The sequence below is a fragment of the Schistocerca serialis genome, chromosome 9 (genome assembly GCF_023864345.2).
Source record: "Schistocerca serialis cubense isolate TAMUIC-IGC-003099 chromosome 9, iqSchSeri2.2, whole genome shotgun sequence".
NCBI lineage: Eukaryota > Metazoa > Arthropoda > Insecta > Orthoptera > Acrididae > Schistocerca > Schistocerca serialis.
The window spans coordinates 490,917,274-490,942,174 of record NC_064646.1 but is presented as its reverse complement, the minus strand read 5'-3'; the positions used below and the strand labels follow the sequence as shown (position 1 = coordinate 490,942,174).

General features: G+C 39.3%; 1 protein-coding gene across 3 annotated transcripts in view; it reads right to left on the bottom strand.

The window, feature by feature from the left end:
* Positions 1-3,279: 3,279 nt before the first annotated feature.
* LOC126418521 (TRAF-type zinc finger domain-containing protein 1-like) overlaps positions 3,280-24,901 on the bottom strand; it is a 56,815-nt gene continuing 35,193 nt past the window's right edge. Inside the window, exons 5-10 of one of the 3 annotated variants that reach the window (XM_050085321.1) lie at positions 21,169-21,353; positions 10,627-10,773; positions 10,300-10,540; positions 10,097-10,169; positions 9,553-9,610; positions 3,280-3,958 (exon numbers count right to left, since the gene is read on the bottom strand). In XM_050085321.1, the coding sequence (XP_049941278.1) occupies positions 3,914-3,958; positions 9,553-9,610; positions 10,097-10,169; positions 10,300-10,540; positions 10,627-10,773; positions 21,169-21,353 (749 nt within the window). In that variant the 3' untranslated portion in view covers positions 3,280-3,913. Of the gene's footprint in view, positions 3,959-9,530; positions 9,611-10,096; positions 10,170-10,299; positions 10,541-10,626; positions 10,774-21,168; positions 21,354-24,901 lie in introns of all 3 variants that reach the window. The other 2 variants (XM_050085322.1, XM_050085323.1) reach the window with 2 other exon arrangements.

Sequence of the window (24,901 nt, the reverse complement as noted above, 5' to 3'; positions counted from 1 at the left end):
AGCTCCTAAAGGTGGATGAACAAAAGACCAACAGCAAAGAATATTGAGGGCAAGGGGAAACCACCAAATTAAAGATCCAAATGGTATCACTAGTCCCACTGGACTGTGTTCTCAAATATGGTTGTTCTTAAGAAATTCCAGAATAGGCCCACAATTGCAACTTTGAATGGACTTTTGCCCAGGATAACTGTGCACTGAATTAAACTAAAATAAAAGTGGAAAAGGGTAACATCTCTATTGAGGACTGCTGCATGGAATGTGAAAACAATGAAAAAGAAAGGATAATTAGACAAAGGAAGAGAGAAATGGAGAGAGATAATACCAGTCAAGGATAATTTTGATCTGGAGAATAATTTACAAAGGAACAGAAAGGAAGGAAAGCATAATTGGAATTCTATACAAGAAACATATAGGCAATAACGAAATGTTGCTTATTCCAGTTAGCGACAGGGACAGGTTAGGGAAATTAAACAGTAACACTGCAGATACAGTGATTATTCAAATTTACATGCCAACATCAAATGCAAACAAATAGGAAGTGGACAAACGATATGAGCAGATTAAGGCAGTCTGTGAAGAAAATGGGAAAGGACATATAAAAAAAAAACCAGTCATTATTGGCAACTGGAATAATACATTGGGAAAGGAAAGAAGAAACAACATGGCAGGGGACAATGAACTGGGAAAGACTAATGAAAGGCGAAAAAACTGATAACCTTCTGTGAATGATTTAATCTCTAGATTGCAAATACTTAGTTTAAGCATCACAAACAGATTACCTATGTGGACAGCTTCAGATGGTATTGCTAGCTGTCAAATACATTTTGTTATAATCAACGAGAAATTCAAAAACAGTATTAAGATGGAGAAAATGTTCCAAGAGCAGATGCTGATACAGTCCATAATTTACTCATAGCACATATAAGGACAAGATTAAAGCAAAAGACAACAGATAAATAGTGAGATGCTGGGAAATTAAAGTATTACAACTTTCAAGAAGCGTACAGTCACTACATCAAAAATATTTTGGACAACATACAGCAAAGGGCAGAAATCACTGAAAAGTGGAATACCATTATAAATACAATATTTAAAGGATTTGAGATAGAAATTGTAGAAGTGAAAAGAAAAAGGAATAAGAAAGAGTGGATCACATGAAGTATATTGGATAAAATGCATGAGTGCAAGAAGTGGAAAAATGACAATTCAGAAGAAGGCAGAAGACAGTACTGAAAACTTAACAATGAACTATGAAGATTAGCTGATCAACTTGAGATAAGTTAGAATAATTGGAAAAGAAAGAAAAATTGGAAGAAATGTGTAGAACAAAGAAATCTTTAACAAAAAAGGAAACAAGAAACATAAGCAAACAAGGAATGTTAAATAAACATGGGAAGAAGACGGTATTTGTAAAAGAGGAGAAGGAAGTTTGGATGAATCATATGTAACAATTATATGGTGCACAGGTGAATAACACCAGACTGTTTTGGAAGATGAAGGGCAGCAGAATGAAGATATTGAAATGGAAATTGCAGAAATTAATTCTGGCACTCTTGGGGAAAGAAGGCATTTGGCTGTAACACAATACCATTTGAGGCACTGAAACCTGAGGTCCAAATTTAACAGTCAGATTGACAGGAGTAGTGAACAGAATTTTACCCCAAGATCTGTTTAAGACCATTCTAGTACCTTAACCTAAAAAGTGAAATGCAAAAGAATGTAATGACTATAGTATAACAATAGTTTTATCATTCATGTTACAAAGGTTCTGATGAGAGTAGTACTAAGGAGAACTGCAAAAGATAACTGAAAAAGAGCAGTTCAGATACAGAAAGTGTAAATGAAGAAAAGATGCAACATGTTCTCTGAGGAAAAGTGGAGAATGGAATGATACAAATCAACAAGGAGCTGCATCATCGGCTGGAAGCAGGCATCTAAGAGTCAAATGGAGTACTCTGCAGAGAATTTTAAAAGATGTTGGTATAGACTTGAAGGTGGGTTAATTAAGGTGATTTACACAAAACAGGAACTGACAGAGAATGACATAAATAAACAGGAGAAACGAGGATTGAAAGGGGTATCAGACTCGACGCTGTCACCGAGGCTGTTCTGTATATAAGGAGAAGAACAGATAGGTAAAGCCATATATGATGGAAGAGGATAAAGAATACAAAATACACTTATGAAGAGCTGTGGTGGTGGAATCAGAATGCGAGCTAAGCAAGGACGTGCTAGTTAACATACTCTTAAGAAGGTAGAACAATCCTTTTTGAATCCACAAAATTTAATGACATGGAATTGAAGCTGTACAGAAGAAATAAGGAGGAGGATATCCATGAAAATATAGCAGTTGAAAATATAAAGCAGTTACTGACAGAGGAATTCCAATGGAGTTGACGAAAACAATTTGCTAAATGTTGTGTGTTATTTAGCAGTGAATCATGGCCTGCTGAAAAGATAGAATAAAAATTATTATAAAATTTTGAAATGTGGCTATGGAGAAGAATGCTTAAGATGAAGTGGACTGAAACGAAGAATAGAGGGAGAAAATAGGAGAAGACATAAGATTATTGGAAGCTATCACAAAGAGGAGGAAATCTTAGCTGGGATATAACCTGCATAGGAATTATTTGTAACAAGGAATTATAGAGGGAAACATGGAAGGAATGAGAGGAACAGGTAAGAAGAGAACGGGCATGATTGACAAGATTTGAGATGGACAAACAAACAAACAGATGAAGGAAGATGCTCAGCAGAGGACACAGTGGAGAGCAATTGAAACCTTTCGTAAGGCATACACTAAAGAAGAAAAATTAACTATTCCAAACATGTTAAGTGTATGAAAACTGTTACTGATGATGAATAAGGAACAACATACCATTTATTCCTTTACAACAAATACAAAAATATATCTACATCTACATCCATACTCCGAAAGCCACCTGACGGTATGTGGCGGAGGGTACTCACAAGATGCTTATGTTCAAGGCCATGAGACAACCTAAATTCATATTAAAACTGGAGATTCTGTACTTGGTAGTTCTTTACATTTTGTAACTTAAAATTGTTTTCTGCATATTTTCTTTTTCCAAATAACAAACTAATTAACATTTTCACATCCATTGTTACAAGCACTACAAAGTGCACAGGCCAGTAAGTTATATTCAAATCATGTACATGGAAATAGCTCTGTTTGAAATTAATCTTCAACTGTCCTATGTTCCACAATTGTTGTTAGCTCACTTTCACTATTATTTCAAGAAATGTTGTTGTTGTATATATCTTTATTTTCCCACATTTTGAAAGACAAGGATCAGGAACAACAATGTCATGTACAATTTTTGATGGGATACAATAACTTCCACTTTATTGGCATTTGAACAGCAGTTATTCTAAACTGGTAGTAATGTCTGTCACACAATTACCACACAGTTCTTTATTATAATGAAAAGCACTTTCTGTTTGATAAAACACACACAATGTCCAGAGGCAGTCAAGTTTAAAAATTGACAGAGGGACTTGAATATGAAAACGTTTCACAACTCACATTAATCAACAACTTTGGCAGAATTATTAAAAATACAGGCAAGTACAAAATGGAATAATCAAATATGAACTGCTTTACACTTCAAACTACTAACTGTTCTCTGTCCCAAGAAGACAAATATCAATGACTCACTACATAGGTTCTTAAATGCAGCCAAATACGCTTGTGTATATGATGCAACGAAAGGCTTGTATATAATGTCCGTCATGGTTAACAACACTTTACCATCACATATAATAATATTATTTCCAATTCACACCCACAACACCCTGATTTCTCTATATAATGGAAGAGAATCTTTCCATGTGTGTATGCTCTTGTTTATAACCACTCACTTTCTTGACACACTGTTCCGAGGAACACATGTTACCGTGGTGGAAGAGGTGCACGATATTTCTTTGTTGACTTCACCTGTGAAAATTAAACATTTCACATTTTAAAAATGAAGCAAAATCCTGAAGAGTATCTTACATCACTGTAATTACATAAACTAAATGATCCTGGAATATGTACAACAATGGTAGTTTATATTTACACAGGATGTTCTTTAACTATCTTTAAATGTGTTAATACCAGCACAGTTATGAAGAATTATGCAGCATCGTTAGCAAAGATAAAAATTCAATTTAAAGTTAAATTTATATTCCCAACAAGTATCATGCCAACTAAAGTGATAACATTTTAATGTCATCTTCGAGAACGTAACAGGCCTCATAACACTGTTACAAGCAGAGAGAGGACAGGGGGGAGGAAAAAAGAACAACTTTTAATGAGGAGATAACAGGGAAGGTAAGTGTAAAGGAATAAATGATACAGAGGAGGAATGGATGTATGAGAAAGAGAGATGTCTCAGCAGACATTACAGTATGTTAAACTCAAATGTCCAGAAAGAGTAATCTGCCCAGCACTGAAACATTGCAACAATGGGTAATTAGTAAGAAGATGAAATAAACTACCAGACATAAAAAACTATTTTAGCTCTTAATATGTCTTCTCCCTGGGATATAATTGCCACTACACCATTTATTATTTTTCTATGTTTTGAAGGTATAATACCGATGCAAAAAGCCTGACCCTTCAGTACCAGGTGATCCAAAGTGTACCAAAATTCAAGCACACATTCTGTATACTTTATTGTATTTCATTAAGTTATGGGCCTACAAATAACACCACCAGTCCAAATTTACTAGCGTGGAAGGTGCTTTATCTTACCTTGCTAAATGTCTTTAACAGCTGTGAATTAGTAGCTAACCCAATGTTTCTTTTTTAAATCCCACAACGCTCTAACTATGCAATCCAAAAGCAAGTGAAATCTTCAACATGTGAAACCACTTTTGCAGGTTGCCACTGGAAACAGGGTCTAACAATTAGTCTAACCCCAAGGTATGGCTTCTGGTATTTCACACAAAGGAAACTTTTTATACATTAGAATTAAATCCTTGTCCTAAACAGTCATTAACCTCTGTGTATTCACTATCTGGCCTTGACTGGGGCATGTGCACATTACTGTATACTCAAACACAGTAACACTCTTACACTCAAGTTGCCAGCTGCTGCACTACAATGGCCATAAAAGTGAAGTTATGGCTCTTCAGGCACTTTCTATTGAGCCTCAGTTTTGATGTCATACATGTGTACCCATGTTTTGTCACCTGTTATAATCTTCTTTATAAGTTCTGGATCATTGTAGAATTAATTGAGTAGTTCCTGAGTGATGTCTACGTGACGTCATTTTTGGTTGAAATTCAATAATTTTGGAACAAATTTTGCAGCTAAACATGTCATGCCCAAAACACCCAAAAAAATTGCTTGGGACAAGCCAAAGAATACGCCGACATCATCAGCAACCTCTCTAAATGGTGAGTCAGCAATGTCCTCGAACCATTTTCTTTATTTCTTCCACATTGTCATCAGTAATTGATGTTCTAGGGCATCCAGGGCAGTCACTGCCTTCAACATTGTCTTGACCGTCTATGAAACGTTTGTACCACTTGTATACTCTTGTCTCACTCCCAGTAGATTTGCCAAAAAGCTACAGTCAATATTTTAAATGTGATGATGCACTTACTCCATTCTTCAAGCAACTTTGATGCAAATTATTTGATCCATCTTTTTTGAAAGTAAAAATTCGCTAAGGGCTTGAAAACATGTATAACCTTTTTGATTGTTAACTAAGTATTCAACACAGCTGAAAACACAAACATATATCATATACATGCATACCAAGATAAATAAATTTTGAAAATAGGATTTATAAAGCCTCCAAAATTAAAACAATTGCATTTTTTTAATCACACCTCGTATAGTATATTTAATTGTATCCATGTTATTAATACTTAATGTTTCATTACTGTGAAAAATTTAGGATGTATGTTTGGTAATTTTCCCAATAATGTAATGGAAATTATGAATGCTAAAGTATCTACATGCAGTTCATAAAATAAGGAAAAGGCAACCACTCACCTACAGCAGAGCGATGTATGGTGCACAGAAACACACATCAGAAAACATCATTCACACTAACTTTCGAGCACTAGCTCTTTTTCTACCCAAAGCACTTAGAGACACACACACACACACACACACACACACACACACACACACACACACACACCTGAGTCCACAAGTGTGTGCACTTGTTCCATTATTGTTCTACATGCAGCTCATATGAATTTACTAAGGCACTAAATCCATGCAAAAGGAGACAATGATAAATAAAGCAATATCATGCTATTAAGGAACGATGATCAGAGTTCACAATGTTCTGTTAAGACTGAGGTCATTAGCGATGGGATTTTGCTATATTCAGAGAACTATACATGCACTAACAACAGTGAGTGAGTGAGTGTGTCCCACATGTGAAGTGTGTTCCCATGATTCTGCAAGTGCTATCCACACTAAACTGCAAATACTTATACAACTTTCCCAGCAAGTGAACTGGTTCAAATGGCTCTGAGCACTACGGGACTTAACTTCTGAGGTCATCAATCCCCTAGAACTTAGAACTACTTAAACCTAACTAACCTAAGGACATCACACACATCCATGCCTGAGGCAGGATTCGAACCTGCGACCATAGCAGTCACGTGGTTCTAGACTGTAGCACCTAGAACCGCTCGGCCACCTGGCCGGCCAGCAAGTGAATTTCCAAACTTGTTAACTTTTACATATCACCAGAACATAACAGTGTTAGCTTTTAACTCTCCACAAAAATAAAAATCCCTGCCCAACTGAAATAAGCACCTAACCATATCTAAGAAAGAACCCCTTCATATCCATGTACACACTACTGCAAAGCACTGTCATCTATGGTCTGCCTTTAACATTCTTATCCCACGTCCCCTCCCTCTATCAAATTTGATATTCCTAGATGACCAATGTTGTGTCCTATCAACCTACCAAGTGTTAAGGTCAAGTTGTGTCATAAATTTCTTTTCTTCATTCGATTCAGTATCTCTTCATTAGAGATCATCGTAGTTCCACAAATTTTCTGTACCCTCCCTCTTAAGAAACCTTCTATTCTCCTCTTGTCTGTACCAATTCACTTCCATATACGGCTGCACTCCGGACAAATAATTTCAGAAAAAAACTTACATGTAAGTAAGTTTAAATTCAGTGCTAACATATTTCTCATTTTCTTGCTATTGCAAGCCTACATTTTATATCCTCTTTACTTCATAAATATTAGATATTTCTCTGACCAAATAGCAAGATTCATGTAACACTTTTGTGTCTCCTTTCCAATTTCGTCAGCATCACTTGATTTTTATTCCATTCCACTCCATTAATCCCCCCCCCCTTCCCCCTTGCACCCTGTGGTTGTAAACAGCATCACTGTACAATCCAAACTCTTGCACCACCTCTAATATCATCCGTCAGCAACAGGGTGTCAAATTCTTATCTCCCTTTATGTGGTTCAGAAAAGTATGCCCTTGCCTTCTTGTTACCTGTAACCTGAATGACCCAGACAATTGCTGGAGCTTAAGATGTGATCTAAATGATAAACATGCAGCAACTTTACACTTTTTCATACATAGATCATTACTAGAAATAAAAGTAGACAAAGGTGGTGGACAAAATCCTAAAGCTGCATAGCAATACAATGTGGATCATAAGTGATTTTAGTCTGATGCTCCCCAATCACCCATCCAACAAGTCACATTTGTAGATTTACAGTAGTAATATGCAGATTTCTTCTATGTACAAACTTATGACAGAGTCCCAATGGAAAACATGAAAAGAAGTGTTATGACTCTTGGAAAATAATGTGCACCCTTGTCATAATACAGTCTTAAATCAAATATACAAAGGATTTTATTTAAAAATATTATTTATTGAAAAATAAAAGGCAAATAAATTATTATTTTTCTACATAGTTCCCTCCATTATAAATATGTTTTCCCCCAGTGAGGAGGAAGTTTCTTTTCTTTTTTCATCCCAGCATTGAAGAATGCAGCTGGTTGCACCAGGAACCAACTGAGCATGAATCTGCCCACACCCTCAACTTCAGATTGTTGTCCTCCTACAACTTCTTAAAGTGACCCAAATAAACGTAGATTGGAAAGTGATGGGTACGGGCTGTAGGGAAGATGGTCCAGTGTATTACTTCTCATTTCGAGATTATTAGAGATGCAGCATAGGACCTGGCATTGTCGTGGGGGAGGTTGACCCCTTGAACAAATTGTCCTTGTATTTTAGTGTGACATGCGGCCCACACCTGGCCCAAAACCTTGCAGTTGTAAGTGGCACTGATTGTGCATCAGTCATGCAAAAAATCAATGAGAAAAATGCCTTATCGGTCGAAGAAAACAGTTGAAAGAACCATGCCAGCTGACAGCTCAGTCTCCACTTTTGTTACGGCTATCTTCCTTTCCTTCGCCATTCCGTACTGGCTCATCTGGACTCAGGATTGTAGTGGTGGAATGACGTTTCATTGCAGGAACCTAACCTAACCTAACCTGACGATGCTGTAAGCCTCTGACATTTTGAGAAATGTCTCAACTTTTGATCTGTGCTCAAAAGGCAAGGGATGCACCTGTTACAAACTTTAGCGAACTTTAGGTCATTTGTGATGATCACTTGACAGCTCCTGTAACTTATTCCAATCTGTTCTACAACTTCGGGTACACTCACCTATAAATCTTCTTTGAGAATGTCTCAAACTGTGCGAATATTTTCATCCATAATGCTGGTCCGAGGACAGTGACTGTGTTCCTGATTCACTTGTTCTTATTCTCGCCCTTCCTTGAATTCTTTATGCCACAAACACAGAAGTCCTCGACAATATTTTGTCCCCCAACTGTGCGGCCAATCTACAAAAAATTACCATTGCTCGAAGTCCTTCACAAGCAAGAAATTGCATAATTAAGCGTTGTGCAACAGAGGAGTGCACATGTTGCTCTGACATCTATTCCTTATCACCCCCTCCAAGCATACTAGCAGCATGGGAGCAGTCATACCAACCGAAGATGCTCAGGAACAAAAACCCAACTTACATCCGATTTAACCTTGACAAGGTATGTGAAATGTTTTCCTCAGAGCTCTTTTTACCATATTGTCGAAATCATTTTTGAAGATTTATGCCCTTTATAATGTAGAATGTTTCTGCAAAGTTTTGACTACCTTGTATTGTATGACTCTTACAATGTGCTTCAATTTGCCTTTGGTATCATGAATTTTCTCATTAAATCGTATTTTTACAAAATGTGGCGCGAAAAGGCCTCTCTGACTAAATAGCCTTGTGTTTGATGAAATGTAATCTATCAACTTTATTTAAATAAATATTCAGTTCTTAATAAAACTGTGCATAAGGAACAAAATACTATTGGTCTGATAACAAATGCTGTGTCCATTAAGAACGTAATCAAGAAAAAACAAGTCATAAAATGAAGAGAGTAATTTTCCAGGAATTCATCTGTATGCCTGAAATTCACAAAACCATGCAATTCAGATCTTTAACTACGTTAGTATGTTATATACACACACATGCCAGAACGTTTCCCTGCCTTCTGCTTAGGAACTGCTCCCGTTGAGCCATTTCGACGTGTGTATCCATTTGTATAACTGTAAACAAACATAACCGTATTAATGACTGCCAATGTTACTGCAGAAATTTAAAAATCAAATTGGAAAATACAGGATGGAATAATGACAACGATATGGAAAGGATAGATTGCTGCTCACCATATAGCGGAGAAGTTGAGTTGCACATAGGCACAACAAAAAGACTGTTAAACAAGTAAACTTTTGGCCAAAAAAGCCTTCTTCCAAATTAGAAAATGTATGCGCACACAGGTGTGCTTGCACGCACACGCACACGTGCACGTGTGCACGCACACAAGGCTACTGTCTCTGGCTGTTGAGGCCAGAGGCCTCAGCATCCACAGATAGTGCTGCTGTACGTGTGTGTGTGTGTGTGTGTGTGTCAGTACTTTTGTTGTACCTACCTGGGGACTCAACATCTCCTCTATATAGTGAGTATCAACCTATCCTGTCCATAATATTGTCAGAAATTTAAAAATTACGAATAAGGGTTAGGAAGAGCCTTACTTTGTGCGAGTATTCAAAAGGCTTGATGACAAGTCATTTCCTGACCTCTCACTTACAGAAGCCATAGAGTACGCTGAAATTATAAGAAGAAACGAGAGAAAATAAGTCACCTTGTCAAATAACTTGTCACATGGCAGTACATTAAGTTAAGAAACAGGTGGAGATGCACTCTCCAGCAATCTTGAAAGAAAAAACATACTTACGTTCTGAAGATATATTATTCATTGGTCTTCGAAGAGCTGCTCGCACTTCCATGAGGTACGGGTTTCTATCATCCAATTCTCCACTTGAAGTTGGTGAAGTTTGTCGTCTTGGTGGGAAAAGTCTGTGCTCACTGGACTGATTCAAGAACTTTTTCGTACCTATATTTGAAGATGATGTTCCTGGTCTGAGATGATTTACAAACATAGTGTCACCGGACAAGAAGGATGATTCACAGATGTCCTAGAGAAAAAAATACCTTGTTACAGGCATGAAGTTTGCAGGAGAAAAAGACTTTCCATTATGTAACTAAAGTGAAACACACAAACCTGATGCTGAAGAAGTGCATGCGGTGGGAAAAGAGCGCCACAAAACTCACAAGGAAGCCCATCATCCTGAGGTTCTGGCATCTTTCTATTTTTAGGTACTGATGTCGCCTGAGACAAATACGTTGTCAGCTGTGGCTCGCAACCAGTCTGTAAAATAGGTGATATCATACAAATTTATGTAAGTAATTCTACTTAGAAGGGCAACAATTTTAGTAATTCAATGTGAGATCCTATGTTTGTCTACAACAACTCATCACAGTAAGTTAGCTATTTATCATTCCAAGTACAATCATTCAGGATGATATATACCTTTTGTTATTGAAGTACATGCAAACTGTATATCACAATTTTCAACACCAACAATTTATGAATCAAAGTCAGATGTTCCTTCCAGTTATACTAGGCTTCAATGCCTATACAATGCCCGTCCCATTTTCTATCTGCATGATCCCTATAATATATTATCATTATAAAAGCTTTTCAAAGCAATGTGTTCACTGGTAATTTTGTATACTCCATCTTCAACTCTATGCTGTTGTAGTTACATTCGGTAGTTTCTGTTGATAGTAAAAATGTCTGTTGCTCTGCATATAACTGGAGTTAGAGGTTTCCTTAGGCATTGTGTTTCCGGGACTGTTTCAAGGTCTTTTAGTCTACAGCATCATCACATACTTATGCAACTGTGACACATATATGTACTTCAGATAATCTGTAGATGAATCTAAATGACATTATCAACATCATCGGGAATTTTTTATTCTGTCCCTCCTCATTACTCTACTGTGCTTCTGTGAAATTTCATTTCATGCACCTATATCATATTTAAACAATTTTTTCCCCTTCAGTGTCCACATTTCTGAAGCACAGGGCTAATAGGATCAACATATTATTCCTTTGGTCTTCTGTGTTACATCTTTATTCCACAACAAGTTCCTGACACTTCTAAGGAATTCTTGCTGCTGCCACTTGGCTCCCTCTCACATTGGCTTATCATTTCTTCCATTTGTTCCCACTACACTTTCTGACATATCTGAAGCTGTCAACTGCATGAGCATGAGACCTGGAGTCACCCTCTTCCTGATCACTACCATGAGGTGCTTTACCCTCACTTAATGTTTGTACCATATAATTCAACCACTCTGCCCATGAACCTAACTGCTGTTGCAACTTCACCTTCCTTATTCTTCAGATCATTAGGCCATCAGCAAAGGCCATTAACTCTCATTACCCTCTGTAACTCACTCTGACACCTTGTGGATAACACTACCAATAACAACCACAAAAGGTAAGGATGACAGTACACTTACCTTCAAGTCTAGCTGACATTATAAAATAAAAAGAAATCGAAGATAACTGTGGTTAGGACACACAACAGCTGGTGATCAGTACCCACGCTGTCTAGCTGTAAAAAATATCTCCTCACAAACAGACAACAGAAAGTATCTTCTTTGGTTCAGAGTAACTTTGTACATCCAACCTCTCTTCAGATAATTTATTGCAATAAGAAAATGTCTGAAATCCTAAAGCACTTGCTCAACAATGCTAGACTTTTCTTAAGTAGAGTTCCTAACTGTACATCAACAATCTTACTGCCTCATTTCATGGTTGCAGTTGTCAAAAATGCAGTTGTGTTTTGTTATGGAAGACAAACTTGTATCCATAGTGACATAAATTGAAGCTGCAAGAGATTGTCTGGGCTAGATTCAGTATCATGGGTGGGCATAAACTTACAATTAGGTCCTTCTATTGACTACCAAACTGATTCCCAGATGTAACAAAAAAGAAGAGCTAACAAGTACATGCATTTGAATCCATATTCTCATAATTGGAAAACATTTTAATCGCCCAAATATTAACACGAACAATTACAGTTTTGTGAATTGTGTGGGTAACACGACATCCTGTGAGACACTATTAAATGCCTTCTCTGAAAATTACCTCAGACAGTTCGGAAGCACACTCACATTGGAAAATGTTAAAACTTACACTAACAAAAAGGCTCTTTGAGGATTCCAGTATGAAAGTTGTGTCAGTGAACATGAGGCAGTTGTAGCAACAGTGATTGCCACAAGTACACAGTTAAAATAAGTAGGAAGATTTACATATCTTTAGTAACCAAGATGGAGAGGCAGTTGTGTTATATCTCAAATAGGAACTCCTAACATTTATCCCTGGGCAGGAAGATACAGAGGAAACGTGGCTCAAGTTCAGAATAATAATTGACCATGCACTGGATAGATCTGTACCTAGTAGAACAGTTCATGACTAGAGGGATACTCCATGCTATACAGTAATTGCTACAAAACTTCTAAAGATATAGTTACTACTGCATAATAGGTGTAAAACGAAGCAAAGGGCTAAAGATGTCGAATGAAAAGTGTTTGGTTATCAGATGAGCAATGTGCGAAGCCTTCAGTAACTATAATAGCAGGAAACGATGAATGCTGTAACAAATGATCCCTTTCAATGGATGGTACAGAAGCTGTGCCCCAGTTTAATTCTCATTCCTCTGTAAAGATGAATGACGTAGATGTTCGTGTATGTGGAGTTCAGAAACAACTGAAGTCAACAGAATTAAAAAGCACTCAAAGGTCCGACAGTATCACTGTCAGATTCCATATGGCATTGACAGCTGAGTCAGCTGCCATTTTAACCACAACATACTGTAGATTCTGCACACAAAGAACTCTGAAGTGGTTTGAAGAATGCACAGGTCACAATTGTCTGTATAAAGGGAAGCAGGAGCCATCCATAAAATACTGTCCAATCTTGTCGACATCCATCCATTGTAGACTCCAGGACATAAAGCCATGTAACAAGACAATCAGGTGGCCTGTAGTACTTCTTGACTTTCAAAAGCATAGGCACAGTAATGCACAACATTTACTCATAAAAGTATTATTGTATGAGGTATGACACAAAATTAGTAAATGGACTGAGAATTTCCTGTTAGGGAGGATACAGCCTGTATCTTGGATGGGGAGGGAGGGAGGGAGGGAGGGAGGGAGGGGGGAGAGAGAGAGAGAGAGAGAGAGAGAGAGAGAGAGAGAGAGAGAGAGAGAGAGAGAAGCAGAAGCAACTTCACTCATGTTGCAGAGAAGTCTGTTGGGACACTTGGCTGTTCTTACTGTGTACTAACTGCCTGGCAGAAAACGTCAATAGTAACCTAAGAGTTTCTGCAGATGATGCAGTTATCTACAATGATGTACTGACTATAACAAAATCTGCACAAGTATTGTAGGTCATGACGATATTATGACGCTGTGCAAAGCCTGGCAAGCTGCTTTAAATAAAGGGATATGTAAAAGTTTGCAATTCAGAAAAATAGTATCCTATAACTGCAGTTATCAATGAGTCCTAACTGGAATCGGTAAATTCATACATATTCCTGGACGTAACAATTTCTAGTGATACAGAAAGAAATGACCACTTCGACAAATCAGGGGCAGTCTTCAGCTCATGAGCAGGATATGGGCAAAATATAATCAGTCCACATAGGAGACATGCAAAATGTAATCACCCCACATAGGAGACTACGTAGAAAACACTTGTGTCTCCCATCTTAAAATATTGTTCAAGAGTGCGAGACCCACACCAACTGGTACTATTGGGGGATTTTGAGGAATTCAAAGAAAGCTACCAAGAATAGCTAAAATTTTGTTTGATGCTTGTCAGAGAGTCACATAAATATTGAAAAACCTGAATGGCAGACACTCAGAGACAGGCAGAAATTATCCTGTGAAAATCTATTTAAAAAGCTTTGTGAACAGTATTAAATGAACAATCTACAAGTATTCTCCACCCACAACGTACTACTCCCACAGCGGCCACAGAGAAGAGATCATACTAATTACAGCACACACAGAGGCAATTAAGAAATCATTCCTCCTGTGCTCCACAAACTATTGGTACGAGAAGACACCCTAATATTGGTAAGACACTAAGTACCCTCTGGTATGCACTTCACAGTGGTTTGCTGAGTATGAATTAAAATGTAGATATGACCTGTGAAGTCAAATCTCAATTATCAGAGTTTTCTGTCTGCCCAGACACAGACATTTTCTCATTTACAGAGAACTGTGATACGAGTGATACACTTATGTACTAATTATTAATGTGGAACAGACATCTGATAATAACTTACACAGACAATGTGGCAAATATCAACACAATGTCAGCATAAGTAAAGTGTCTGATCCTGTCTGTGTACAACACATGTAATGACATATTATTCTGGGATATTTTACATCGTCGTTCAATTGTATTGTACAACAAGCCACCTTGCTCACACAAATTATGACGATGTATCCCGCCTTTTGGCAGCTTACACTAATCAACGTATATTCTTTTGATCTGAAGATAGCTTGTATGTGTGTCTAATAAAATAAATTGCATCTTGACTTATCAAAGATTTCTCTGAATACCCATCTTCAATTACGTCAATTTCGGTGTTTGTTTTCATTTATTATGGACTGAATATTCCAAAATAATTGCAATGTAAGAAAGTAGCCATAAAGTTAGTTAAATCAAAGCATAGTCTACTGCAAGATTGCTTGAATCACACAAAAGAGGAATAGCCCAACTTGCTGTAATACCACTCCTAATATGGACACCATTTTTTTCTATACTCTTTTCTATGCATAATGTACATATGAAATATACAAATTCTTATCCAATTTTTCACAAAGACTGTTATTCAGTGTATAATTTATAGACTACTAATAACAGTATAAATACATCGTAAACAAACATTAAATTTAAAGAAATATTCAAAATTTACATTTTCTTACATCCATGTGCATATCAAAATTTGGCTCCGCAAATAGTTCTTTTATAAATGACCTATCTTATCTTAAAGCACTCATCCTTTCCCCACTAAAGAACATCTTATCTTTTCTGAAAACGAGTAATTAAAAAGTTAGATTGTTGGTTTCCAGAATGTTTGAATCTTTGAATGTAATTTTTCAAAAATTCATCATCACTGTCTTATAACCTTAATTTCTCTGTTGCCAAGATGTCTAAAGTTACTACAGTACTGTATTAGTCAACATAAGATATTAATTAGAAAATCTGAATTTCAAGAACCCAGGGACAAAAGTGCATACTGAATATTCTGATACATAAAAATAGTACCTATTATTTATGACATTTGAAAAATATTTTCAATCTACACCACATGGATGGTTCAGTCAGTAGCTCCCTCCATATCACACCTACCAACACCATCCACTTCAACAGCTACCACTCATTACACACTGAGGAGTCGTTTCCAGATAGCTTAGCCAGCCATTGATATCGTATGTGCAGGGACGAGCTGCCTCTCTACTAATTTGTCGAGAGTCACGTCGAAGTCTTCACAGATGAAAATTACCCTACCATCTTGCACAAAAACAGATCTCCCATACCTTGTTTCCCTAGTCATTTATCCCACCACTCCCCATTTACCCACTGGCTAGCAACAAGGATGTGTCTTATGATTCAATAGCACCCAGGACTTGAGCAACTGAATCATGTTCTCTGCCTGGGTTTTGACTACTCCACTGCTCACCAAATCTACATAATATCTGTACCTGTCCCTAGTCCACCCCTGCTCCCTGCCTCTTGCACCACAGTTCAAATCTCTATAGAAGACCTAGTTTCAAGAGCTGTCCCATAAATCCTTCCTCTACCATCTACTCCATTTCTGTCACAGCCATTTCCTATTCCATCAAAGGCAGGGCCACGATGTCCAACTCGCATCAATCACAGTGGTATTCTACATGAACATGCTATCTGTCTGCAAGAATGGGTACAGATGAACTGTGGATGAGAGACAGCAAGACCTCTCACTTGCTGAGTATGCTGTGGACAAACAGTGTGTTCAACTTCAATGGGTGCTTCACAGTGCATGCCATCTGGATCCTCCCACCAATAACATGTTTACTGAACTATGAACATGGGAACTCTCTCTGCTATATATCGTCCCTTCCCGTGATAATCCCACCCGCCCATCTCCCCTCCATCCTCCAACTGCCTGTATCACCTTTCCCACTTCCACTCAAGTCCCACACATGCCTTCTATTTCTCCAAGACACCCGCACAGTGCTTTCTCTTCTCAGCCAGACAGATTTACTGCACACATTTTGTGCTGGCGTGGGCTGCTCAACCAATCCCACTAGCATGTATTTGGTCAGTGCAGGACAATAACGTATGCTACGGATTGCTTGCAAGACTGCCTGCGTGTCTGCTGTTCGCCTACCCATGTGCACCTGTGTTCTTGCCCACTCTGCTAACCCCAGGTGGGCATATATGCTGGAAAAATCTACATCAAAGATTAGCGGAATGTACTTAGTGAATCTGTGTCCAGCATTCTGAAACTAAATTTAAGTTTCCTTTCAGTGATCTATGAAGAGCCAGGATGGCATATAGCTACATGTGTATAGCCACCACTGAGCTAAAGTCATCTACAGTCACTTGTATAAGTTCATGACATAAAAGCTCATAATTGAGGATAAGATAATAGATGTGTATAAAAGTGAAAATCTGTTTTGGTGGTATTGTGTAAAGATATTTAACTTCAGTCAAAGCACCAAGTCATGATCGACTGCATACCATGAGAACAAGGAGACTGCTTTACAAAGAAGCTCGTGTAGTAATGTGAGGAAACAAAATGTAAGTCGCATGCAAAACCCTAATTAGAAACTTTTAATTGATATGCACTGGTCGTCTAACACTCTTAGTAACAGGCTTGCCAGCCACAAGCACATAATACACCTTATGCACAGCAGCAAGGAGCCAGATATCAAATCTGCAACACAATGAGTGCTGTGGAGCTCAACTATGATGATACACATGTAGTTAAACATATTATAAGTGGACTTAGTATATTTAATGAGTGTAGCTTTGACTTCACAATCATTGTACCACAGGTTCTAATGAAATTCACTCATTAACACTTACCGCCTGGAAATATTACAAAATTATAGTCTCAGTAAACATTTGTTGGTTAAATGCAGGTAATATCGATACATGTGTAACCAACATAACAAAAACCTGAAGGAGTCCTTTTATACATGAAATGTGTCATGGAGTAGTACAATAGAGCTCAAAATGTACAATACATTCATTGCCTAAATTTAACAAGTGATCACTATAGTTTCTATATCTGAGAAAAAATTCTTGCTATAACATTATGAACTAGTCTTTTGCTTTCAATTCCGCCATTCTTTCACTTCTCACCATTTGGCTCAGGTATTTCTAGTTTTTCGATCAAGACATGCATTCCCTGACTGGTAAAGTACTGTCTAAGAAATAGAAAGAAACAGAATTCTCAATAGATCCCCATATCCTGTACTGCACACAACTGTATACGGTAGCTTTCTCATCCAGTCATCTACTTCCCAGGTATTTGTTGGGTGATGTCTACATCTATGTACATCTTTCTCTTCAAAGTACTATGTGGGCACAAAGTTTTACGTGGGTTGGCTGGTACATACGTCACCATTAATGGCAGTGTAACGTGTCACAGGTAAATTTATCACTGATGTTGTTGTTGTGGTCTTCACTTCAGAGACTGGTTTGATGCAGCTCTCCATGCTACTCTACCCCGTGCAAGCGTCTGCATCTCCAAGGAACTACGGCAACCTACATCCTTCTGAATGTGCTTAGTGTATTCATCTCTTGGTCTCCCTCTACGATTTTTACCCTCCATGACGCCCTCCAATACTAAACTGGTGATCCTTTGATGCCTCAGAACATGTCCTACCAAGAGATCGCTTCTTCTAGTCAAGTTGTGCCACAAATTCCTCTTCTCCCCAATTCTGTTCAGTACTTCCTCATTAGTTATGTGATCTACCCATCTAATCCTCAGCATTCTTCTGTAACACTAAATTTCGAAACCTTCTATTCTCTTCTTGTCTAAACTATTTATTGCCCATGTTTCACTTCCATACATAGCTACACTCCATACAAATACTTTCAGAAAAGGCTTCCTGACATTTCAATCTATGCTCGATGTTAAGAAATTTCTCTTCTTCAGAAACGCTACCCTTGTCATTGCAGTCTACATTTCATATCCTCTCTACTTCGACCATCAGTTATTTTGCTCCCCAAATAGCAAAACTCCTTTACTACTTTAAGTGTCTCATTTCCTAATCTAATTCCCTCAGCATCACCCGACTTAATTAGACTACATTCCATTATCCTCGTTTTGCTTTTGTTGATGTTCATCTTATATCCTCCTTTCAAGACACTGTCCAACCCGTTCAACTGCTCTTCAAAGTCCTTTGCTGTCTCTGACAGAATTACAATGTCATCAGTGAACCTCAAAGTTTTCATTTCTTCTCCATGGATTTTAATTCCAACTCCAAATTTTTATTTTGTTTCCTTTATAGCTTGCTCAATATACAGATTGAATAACATCGGGGATAGGCTACAACCCTGTCTCACTCCCTTCCCAACCATTGCTTCTCTTTCATGCCCCTCTACTCTTATAATTGCCATCTGGTTTCTGTACAAACTGTAAATAGCCTTTTGCTCCCTGTATTTTACCCCTGCCACCTTTAGAATTTGAAAGAGAGTATTCCAGTCAACATTGTCAAAAGCTTTCTCTAAGTCTACAAATACTAGAAACATAGGTTTGCCTTTCCTTCATCAATCTTCTAAGATAAGTTATATGGTCAGTATTGCCTCACGTGTTCCAACATTTCTACAGAATCCAAACTGATGTTCCCCCGAGGTCGGCTTCTACCAGTTTTTCCATTCGTCTGTACAAAATTTGTGTTAGTATTTTGCAGCCGTGACTTATTAATCTCATAGTTCGCTAATTTTCACACCTGTCAACACCTGCTTTCTTTGGGATTGGAATTATTATATTCTTCTTGAAGTCTGAGGGTATTTCACATGTCTCATACATCTTGCTCACCACATGGTAAAGTTTTGTCAGAGCTGGCTCTCCCAAGACTATCAGTAGTTCTAGTGGAGTGTTGTCTACTCCCGGGGCCTTGTTTCAACTTAGGTCTTTCAGTGCTCTGTCAAATTCTTCATGCAGTAGCGTGTCTCTCATTTCATTTTCATCGACATCCTCTTCCATTTCCATAATATTGCCCTCAGTACAGTGCCCTTGTATAGACACTCTATATACTCCTTCCACCTTTCTGTTTCACTTCTTTGCTTAGAACAACTGGTTTTCCATCTGAGCTCTTGATATTCATACAAGTCATTCTCTCTTCTCCGAACACCTCTTTAATTTTCATGTAGGCAGTATCTATCTTAGCCCTAGTGATATATGCCTCTACATCCTTACATTTGTCCTGTAGCCATCCCTGCTTAGCTTTTTTGCACTTCCTGCCTATCTGATTTTTGAGACGTTTATATTCCATTTTGCCTGCTTCATTTACTGAATTTTTATATTTTCTCCCTTCATCAATTAAATTCAGTGTCTCTTCTGTTACCCCAAGGATTTCTACTAGCCCTCATCTTTTTACCTACTTGATCCTCTACTGCCTTCACTATTTCATCTCTCAACACTACCCATTCTTCTTCTTCTTCTTCTGTATTTCTTTCTCCCGTTCTTGTCAGTTGTTCCCTAATGCTCTCTCTGAAACACTCTACAATCTCTGGTTCTTTCAGTTTATCCGGATCCCATCTTAAATTCCCACCTTTTTGCAGTTTCTTCAGTTTTAATCTACAGTTCATAACCAACAGGTTGTGGTCAGAGTCCACATCTGACCCTGGAAATGTCTTACAATTTAAAATCTGGCTCCGGATTATCATTACTGACACATTATCACTGAACTGATTAGCCAAAAATCCCAAATGGCTGGTATAGTGCTATATCTCAAAGGATGCTTCTAAAACCTGAAAAGTAGCAATGCATGGCAGTTCCATTTCTTCTGCAACTATCAGAATACAGCACATTATATACTGCGGGCACAATGTTGTGGCAGTCGGTTACGAGTGTAAACAAACTAGAACTTGAGCCACCAGAGAGGAGAGGATCAGTGCAGGGAAACAAACCCACCTACTCATTGCAGGACTGACAGCCTACACATGTAGTTTACACTTCTACAAAAGCTGAACTGATGAGGGGCCATGGGTATCATCAGCCCCTTCTGTTGTGAAAACTGTACTGAAACCCCATGAAGGACCAGGATTAGTCTCTTTATTCATTTCAAAATAAGAAAGAAAACAATGAGTTACGCATAAGCCTATTCAAGGTGTTCATTCGTACATCTACCACACAACTGCTTCCTTACGTGGGCAGTATCATAAGTGGTACTTTAGGTCTGACCTCTAGCAGTATCTTATACTGCCCTAGCTCAGAATTTGCCCCCCCCCCCCCTCCCCCCCACCCACCAACTCCCACTGGAAAGTGTTACCTTAAAGTGTCTGTACAATACAGAGATATTTGCAAACAAATCAATCATGGCTAATTTCACATCTCTGAGTAAATGTTTTATCGTGTCTATTACTGGCGATGTTTTGATCTTTTTGGGCAGAAAAGATCAAGACAATTTCACAAACATTCTAAGCACAGGACTCAAAAATACAAAAATTACAAACCTCATGGAGAACTAACTGATTGGCAGGAACCATGGCATGGCAAAATTCACATGGCAGTGCCACTAATTCAGTCTCGTCTCTTTCATATGGTGGTGTGTGCTGACGTTGTAATGAAGACGTCGTCTCCTGTTCCTGTTCAGACAGCCGCAGTGCCAGAAGACGATCAATATCAACTTCTTCCTGTCCTAGAAAGGAAAGCATGTGGTTACTACTTTACATGCATTATATAAAAAAAATCTTAGTTCCAATATACAATAATTGGGGAAATTAGTGCAAACAGTCTCCACGTTAATATCAGTAGTCAAGAAAACCTCTCCACAACCCCCCTCCAAATCCTTCCCCATTTTTGATGAAGTAGCTTTATCTACATCAAAGTAATATCAGTTTACATTGAAACATTGAAGATGCATTTTTACTTCTTGATGCAGTTGAAACGGCACAATCATATATGTTATTAAGACCTCCTTCTGCCTGAGCAGTTAATCCTGAGACTGCTGTGGATGTATTAACACTGCAGAGTACCTTGCCCCATGTGTTAAGGGTGTGTTTAAAACTTCCAGTGTCACAGATGTATTTGCTTGCACCATCGCACCCAATGCCATGCGCTTCAGATGTATTTGGATGCTCTGCATCTCAGTTGCATGTTGACTGCAGATGTGTTGACATGCAGCTGAACTTCTACCTGTTCTTTCTTTGGACGCTGAAAGTTGTTGGAGAATTTGCGCATGTTTTCCAGTGCAGATGTTGCTGGTTCAAAGTCCAGTGTATGTTCCTGTTCTTATGCCACAGAATAATTTCTGTGTACATGCCTAATTTTTTTTAAGGTTCTACCCACCAAGCTCTGAGTTGAGGTGGCTAGTCTCGGCCAATATGCCAATCAGAATATCAACACGGCACACTGCCAATATATTGGATGCACCAGGCAAGCATCGCCACACAACCTCCAAATGAGGTTGCATACAGTGCTCCACTGCAATAGTCAAATGCTGCAGAAAAACCTGAGCTCAGCGACACAGAGTAATTACTGAACCATTGTGGTGAGCTTGAACCTCCAATGCAGGCTTGGCTCTTCAAATAATGAGGCTTTTAGAGCACAAATACACGTGCAGTCGTGCCGTTGTTCTGTCCTCGCCACTAGAACCAGAGAGAATGACGGTATATCGAGTTTCAGCGAAACTACAAAAAGCTAATGGTGGTCCACCTGCTACACACTTGCCAACTTAAACATCGAGACACAGCTAATCTGACAAACCACAGCCATGCATTAGCCTTCCTCCACTAAGGGTCAATCATGGATATCTACAAGCTGTCATCTCTACACTGTCCAGGTGTGGCACTTCTGAGCAGCTCCCTAGCCAATTCGTGAACATCTGCAGCAGTCTCAGTTGATTTGTGGTGGATGACCAGGGCCTAGTCTTCACGACAATCAACATCCTGCACCACAGTCAGTCATCTCGACCTAGACGCAACATGGGCAGTCTACGACAGGACGTGTCAACACTTCCTTGTGGCTCACGCATGTACCAGCCCACCTTCCGACATACTGATATACTTTAGAAAATACTGCTGTGTCACTAATGCCTCAGTGTGTACTCTGGCCCACTCTCCCACACTCCGTGCTCAGCCTCCTGCACACAAAGGGACCCCATCTCCCCAGGTCACAACACATTATACGAGAGTGGTATCCTATAGTTAGTCCTATTATTCCCCAGTTCTTTTTATAGGTGGAGTACTTTTCATTTTAACAAAGAGGATGACTCATTACCATGGCTGTTCAAAGGCAGAAAAACTGGGAATTTCAATTGATTATAGACCCTGTGGGAGTACTTCGGACATCCATTTGTCAGTTACATTATGTCTAGAGACTATTTTTGGTTAACTTTCAGACTAGTTCCGTAAAGTGGCACTTTCATCAATGCTGACACCGACAATTTCAAAATTAGGAACACTATTAGTGAAGCTGGACAGTGTTCTACAGCCATCCCCAGATCTACGATATTTCCAAACCGGGGCAAAAACTTGAAAGTGATGCCCCATCCACCCACCAACGCAGCCTCATGGGGGAGGGGGTTGTTTGGTTTGTGGGATTGAAGAAATCAGACTACTAGGGCCATCGGTCCCATTTTCCATGAACTTGAAACCCCCACAAGGAATAAAAACAAACAATGGAGATGACAAGAGACAACACAGGACAAGCAAGGCACTGACAGAGACCAGAGAAAAGGAATTAAAATCACACAGAGTGTGACTGGCTGGCTGACCACAGAAAAAAGGGAAAAGCCAACCACCAAGAAACACACTAAAAACCCCAGTCTAAAATCATAGACCAAAGGCCAGACTCAAAAAAAGAGGACAAACATGTAGATCAAGCGATAAAAACCCCCTGCATGAATAAAATTCTGCCATCGCAGCGTCATCTGATAAAAGTGCAGGAAGAGTATCAGGCAGCGCAAACGTCTGCCTGAGCAGAGTTAAGAGCGGGCAGTCCAACAAAATGTGGACCACAGTCAAAAAGCTGACCCGCAGCGACAAAGGTGGGTCGTCACGGTGCAATAAATAGCAGTGCGTTATCCAGGTATGGCCAATGTGCAGCCGGCAGAGGACAACAGAGTCCTTGCGAGAGACCAGCATGTAGGAGCACCACTTACTGGTAGCCTCCTTGATGGTCCGAAGCTTGTTGGATGAAGGAAAGGTGCACCATTCTTCACCCCAGCTGCGAAGTACCGTACCTTCTGCCGCAAAACTGACCTGAGGTCACTCTCAGAAAGGCCAATCTCCAAGGCTGGTGCACCGACAGTCTGTTTGGCCAGCGTGTCAACACGTTCATTTCCCAGGATGCCTACATGACCCGGGGTCCACAGAAAGACCACAGAGCGGCCGCAATGGGCCCAAGTATGGAAGGACTCCTGAATAGCCATCACCAGATGAGAGCGAGAGAAACACTGATCGATAGCTCGTAAACTGCTCAGGGAGTCACTACAGCTAACGAAGGACTCACCTGAGCAGGAGCGGATATACTCTAGAGCGCGAGAAATGGCGACCAGCTTGGCAGTGAAAACACTGCAGCCAGCCAGCAATTAATGTTGTTCATAATGATCCCCTAGAGTAAGAGCAAAACCGACACGACCAGCAACCATTGAACCGTCAGTATAGACAACGTCAGAGCCTTGAAATGCAGCAAGGATTGAAAGAAAGCGACGGCGTAGGGCCTCAGGAGGGACTGAGGCCTTTGGGCCCTGTGCTAAATCGAGCCAAGGCATGGGCGGGGCACACACCACGGGGGTATACGCATAGGGCCCGGAAAAGAGGTGAAGGTGGAAAACCTCAAGCCTAGAGAGAAGAGCTCTGATGTGAACCGTGATCACACACCCTGACCGGAGCCGCCATTCCGGAAGGTGGATGACCGACTGAGGGAACAGGAGACGATAATTGGGATGCCTGGGCAAGCTACAAATGTGTGTATCATAAGCGGCCAGTAATCATTGGTGCTAGATCTGCAATGGAGGGTCACCTGCCTCCACAAGTATGCTGTTGACAGGACTTGTCCGGAAAACTCCAGTGGCGAGTCAGATCCCGCTGTGAAGGATGGGATCCAGCAAAGGCAATGCGGAAGGGGATGCTGAACCATAAGCCAGGCTCCCATAATCTAGACAGGACGGTATTAACGCCTGGACAACCGTAGAAGGGTAGACCGATCGCCATCCCAGCTGGTGTGACTCAAGCAACAAAGAGC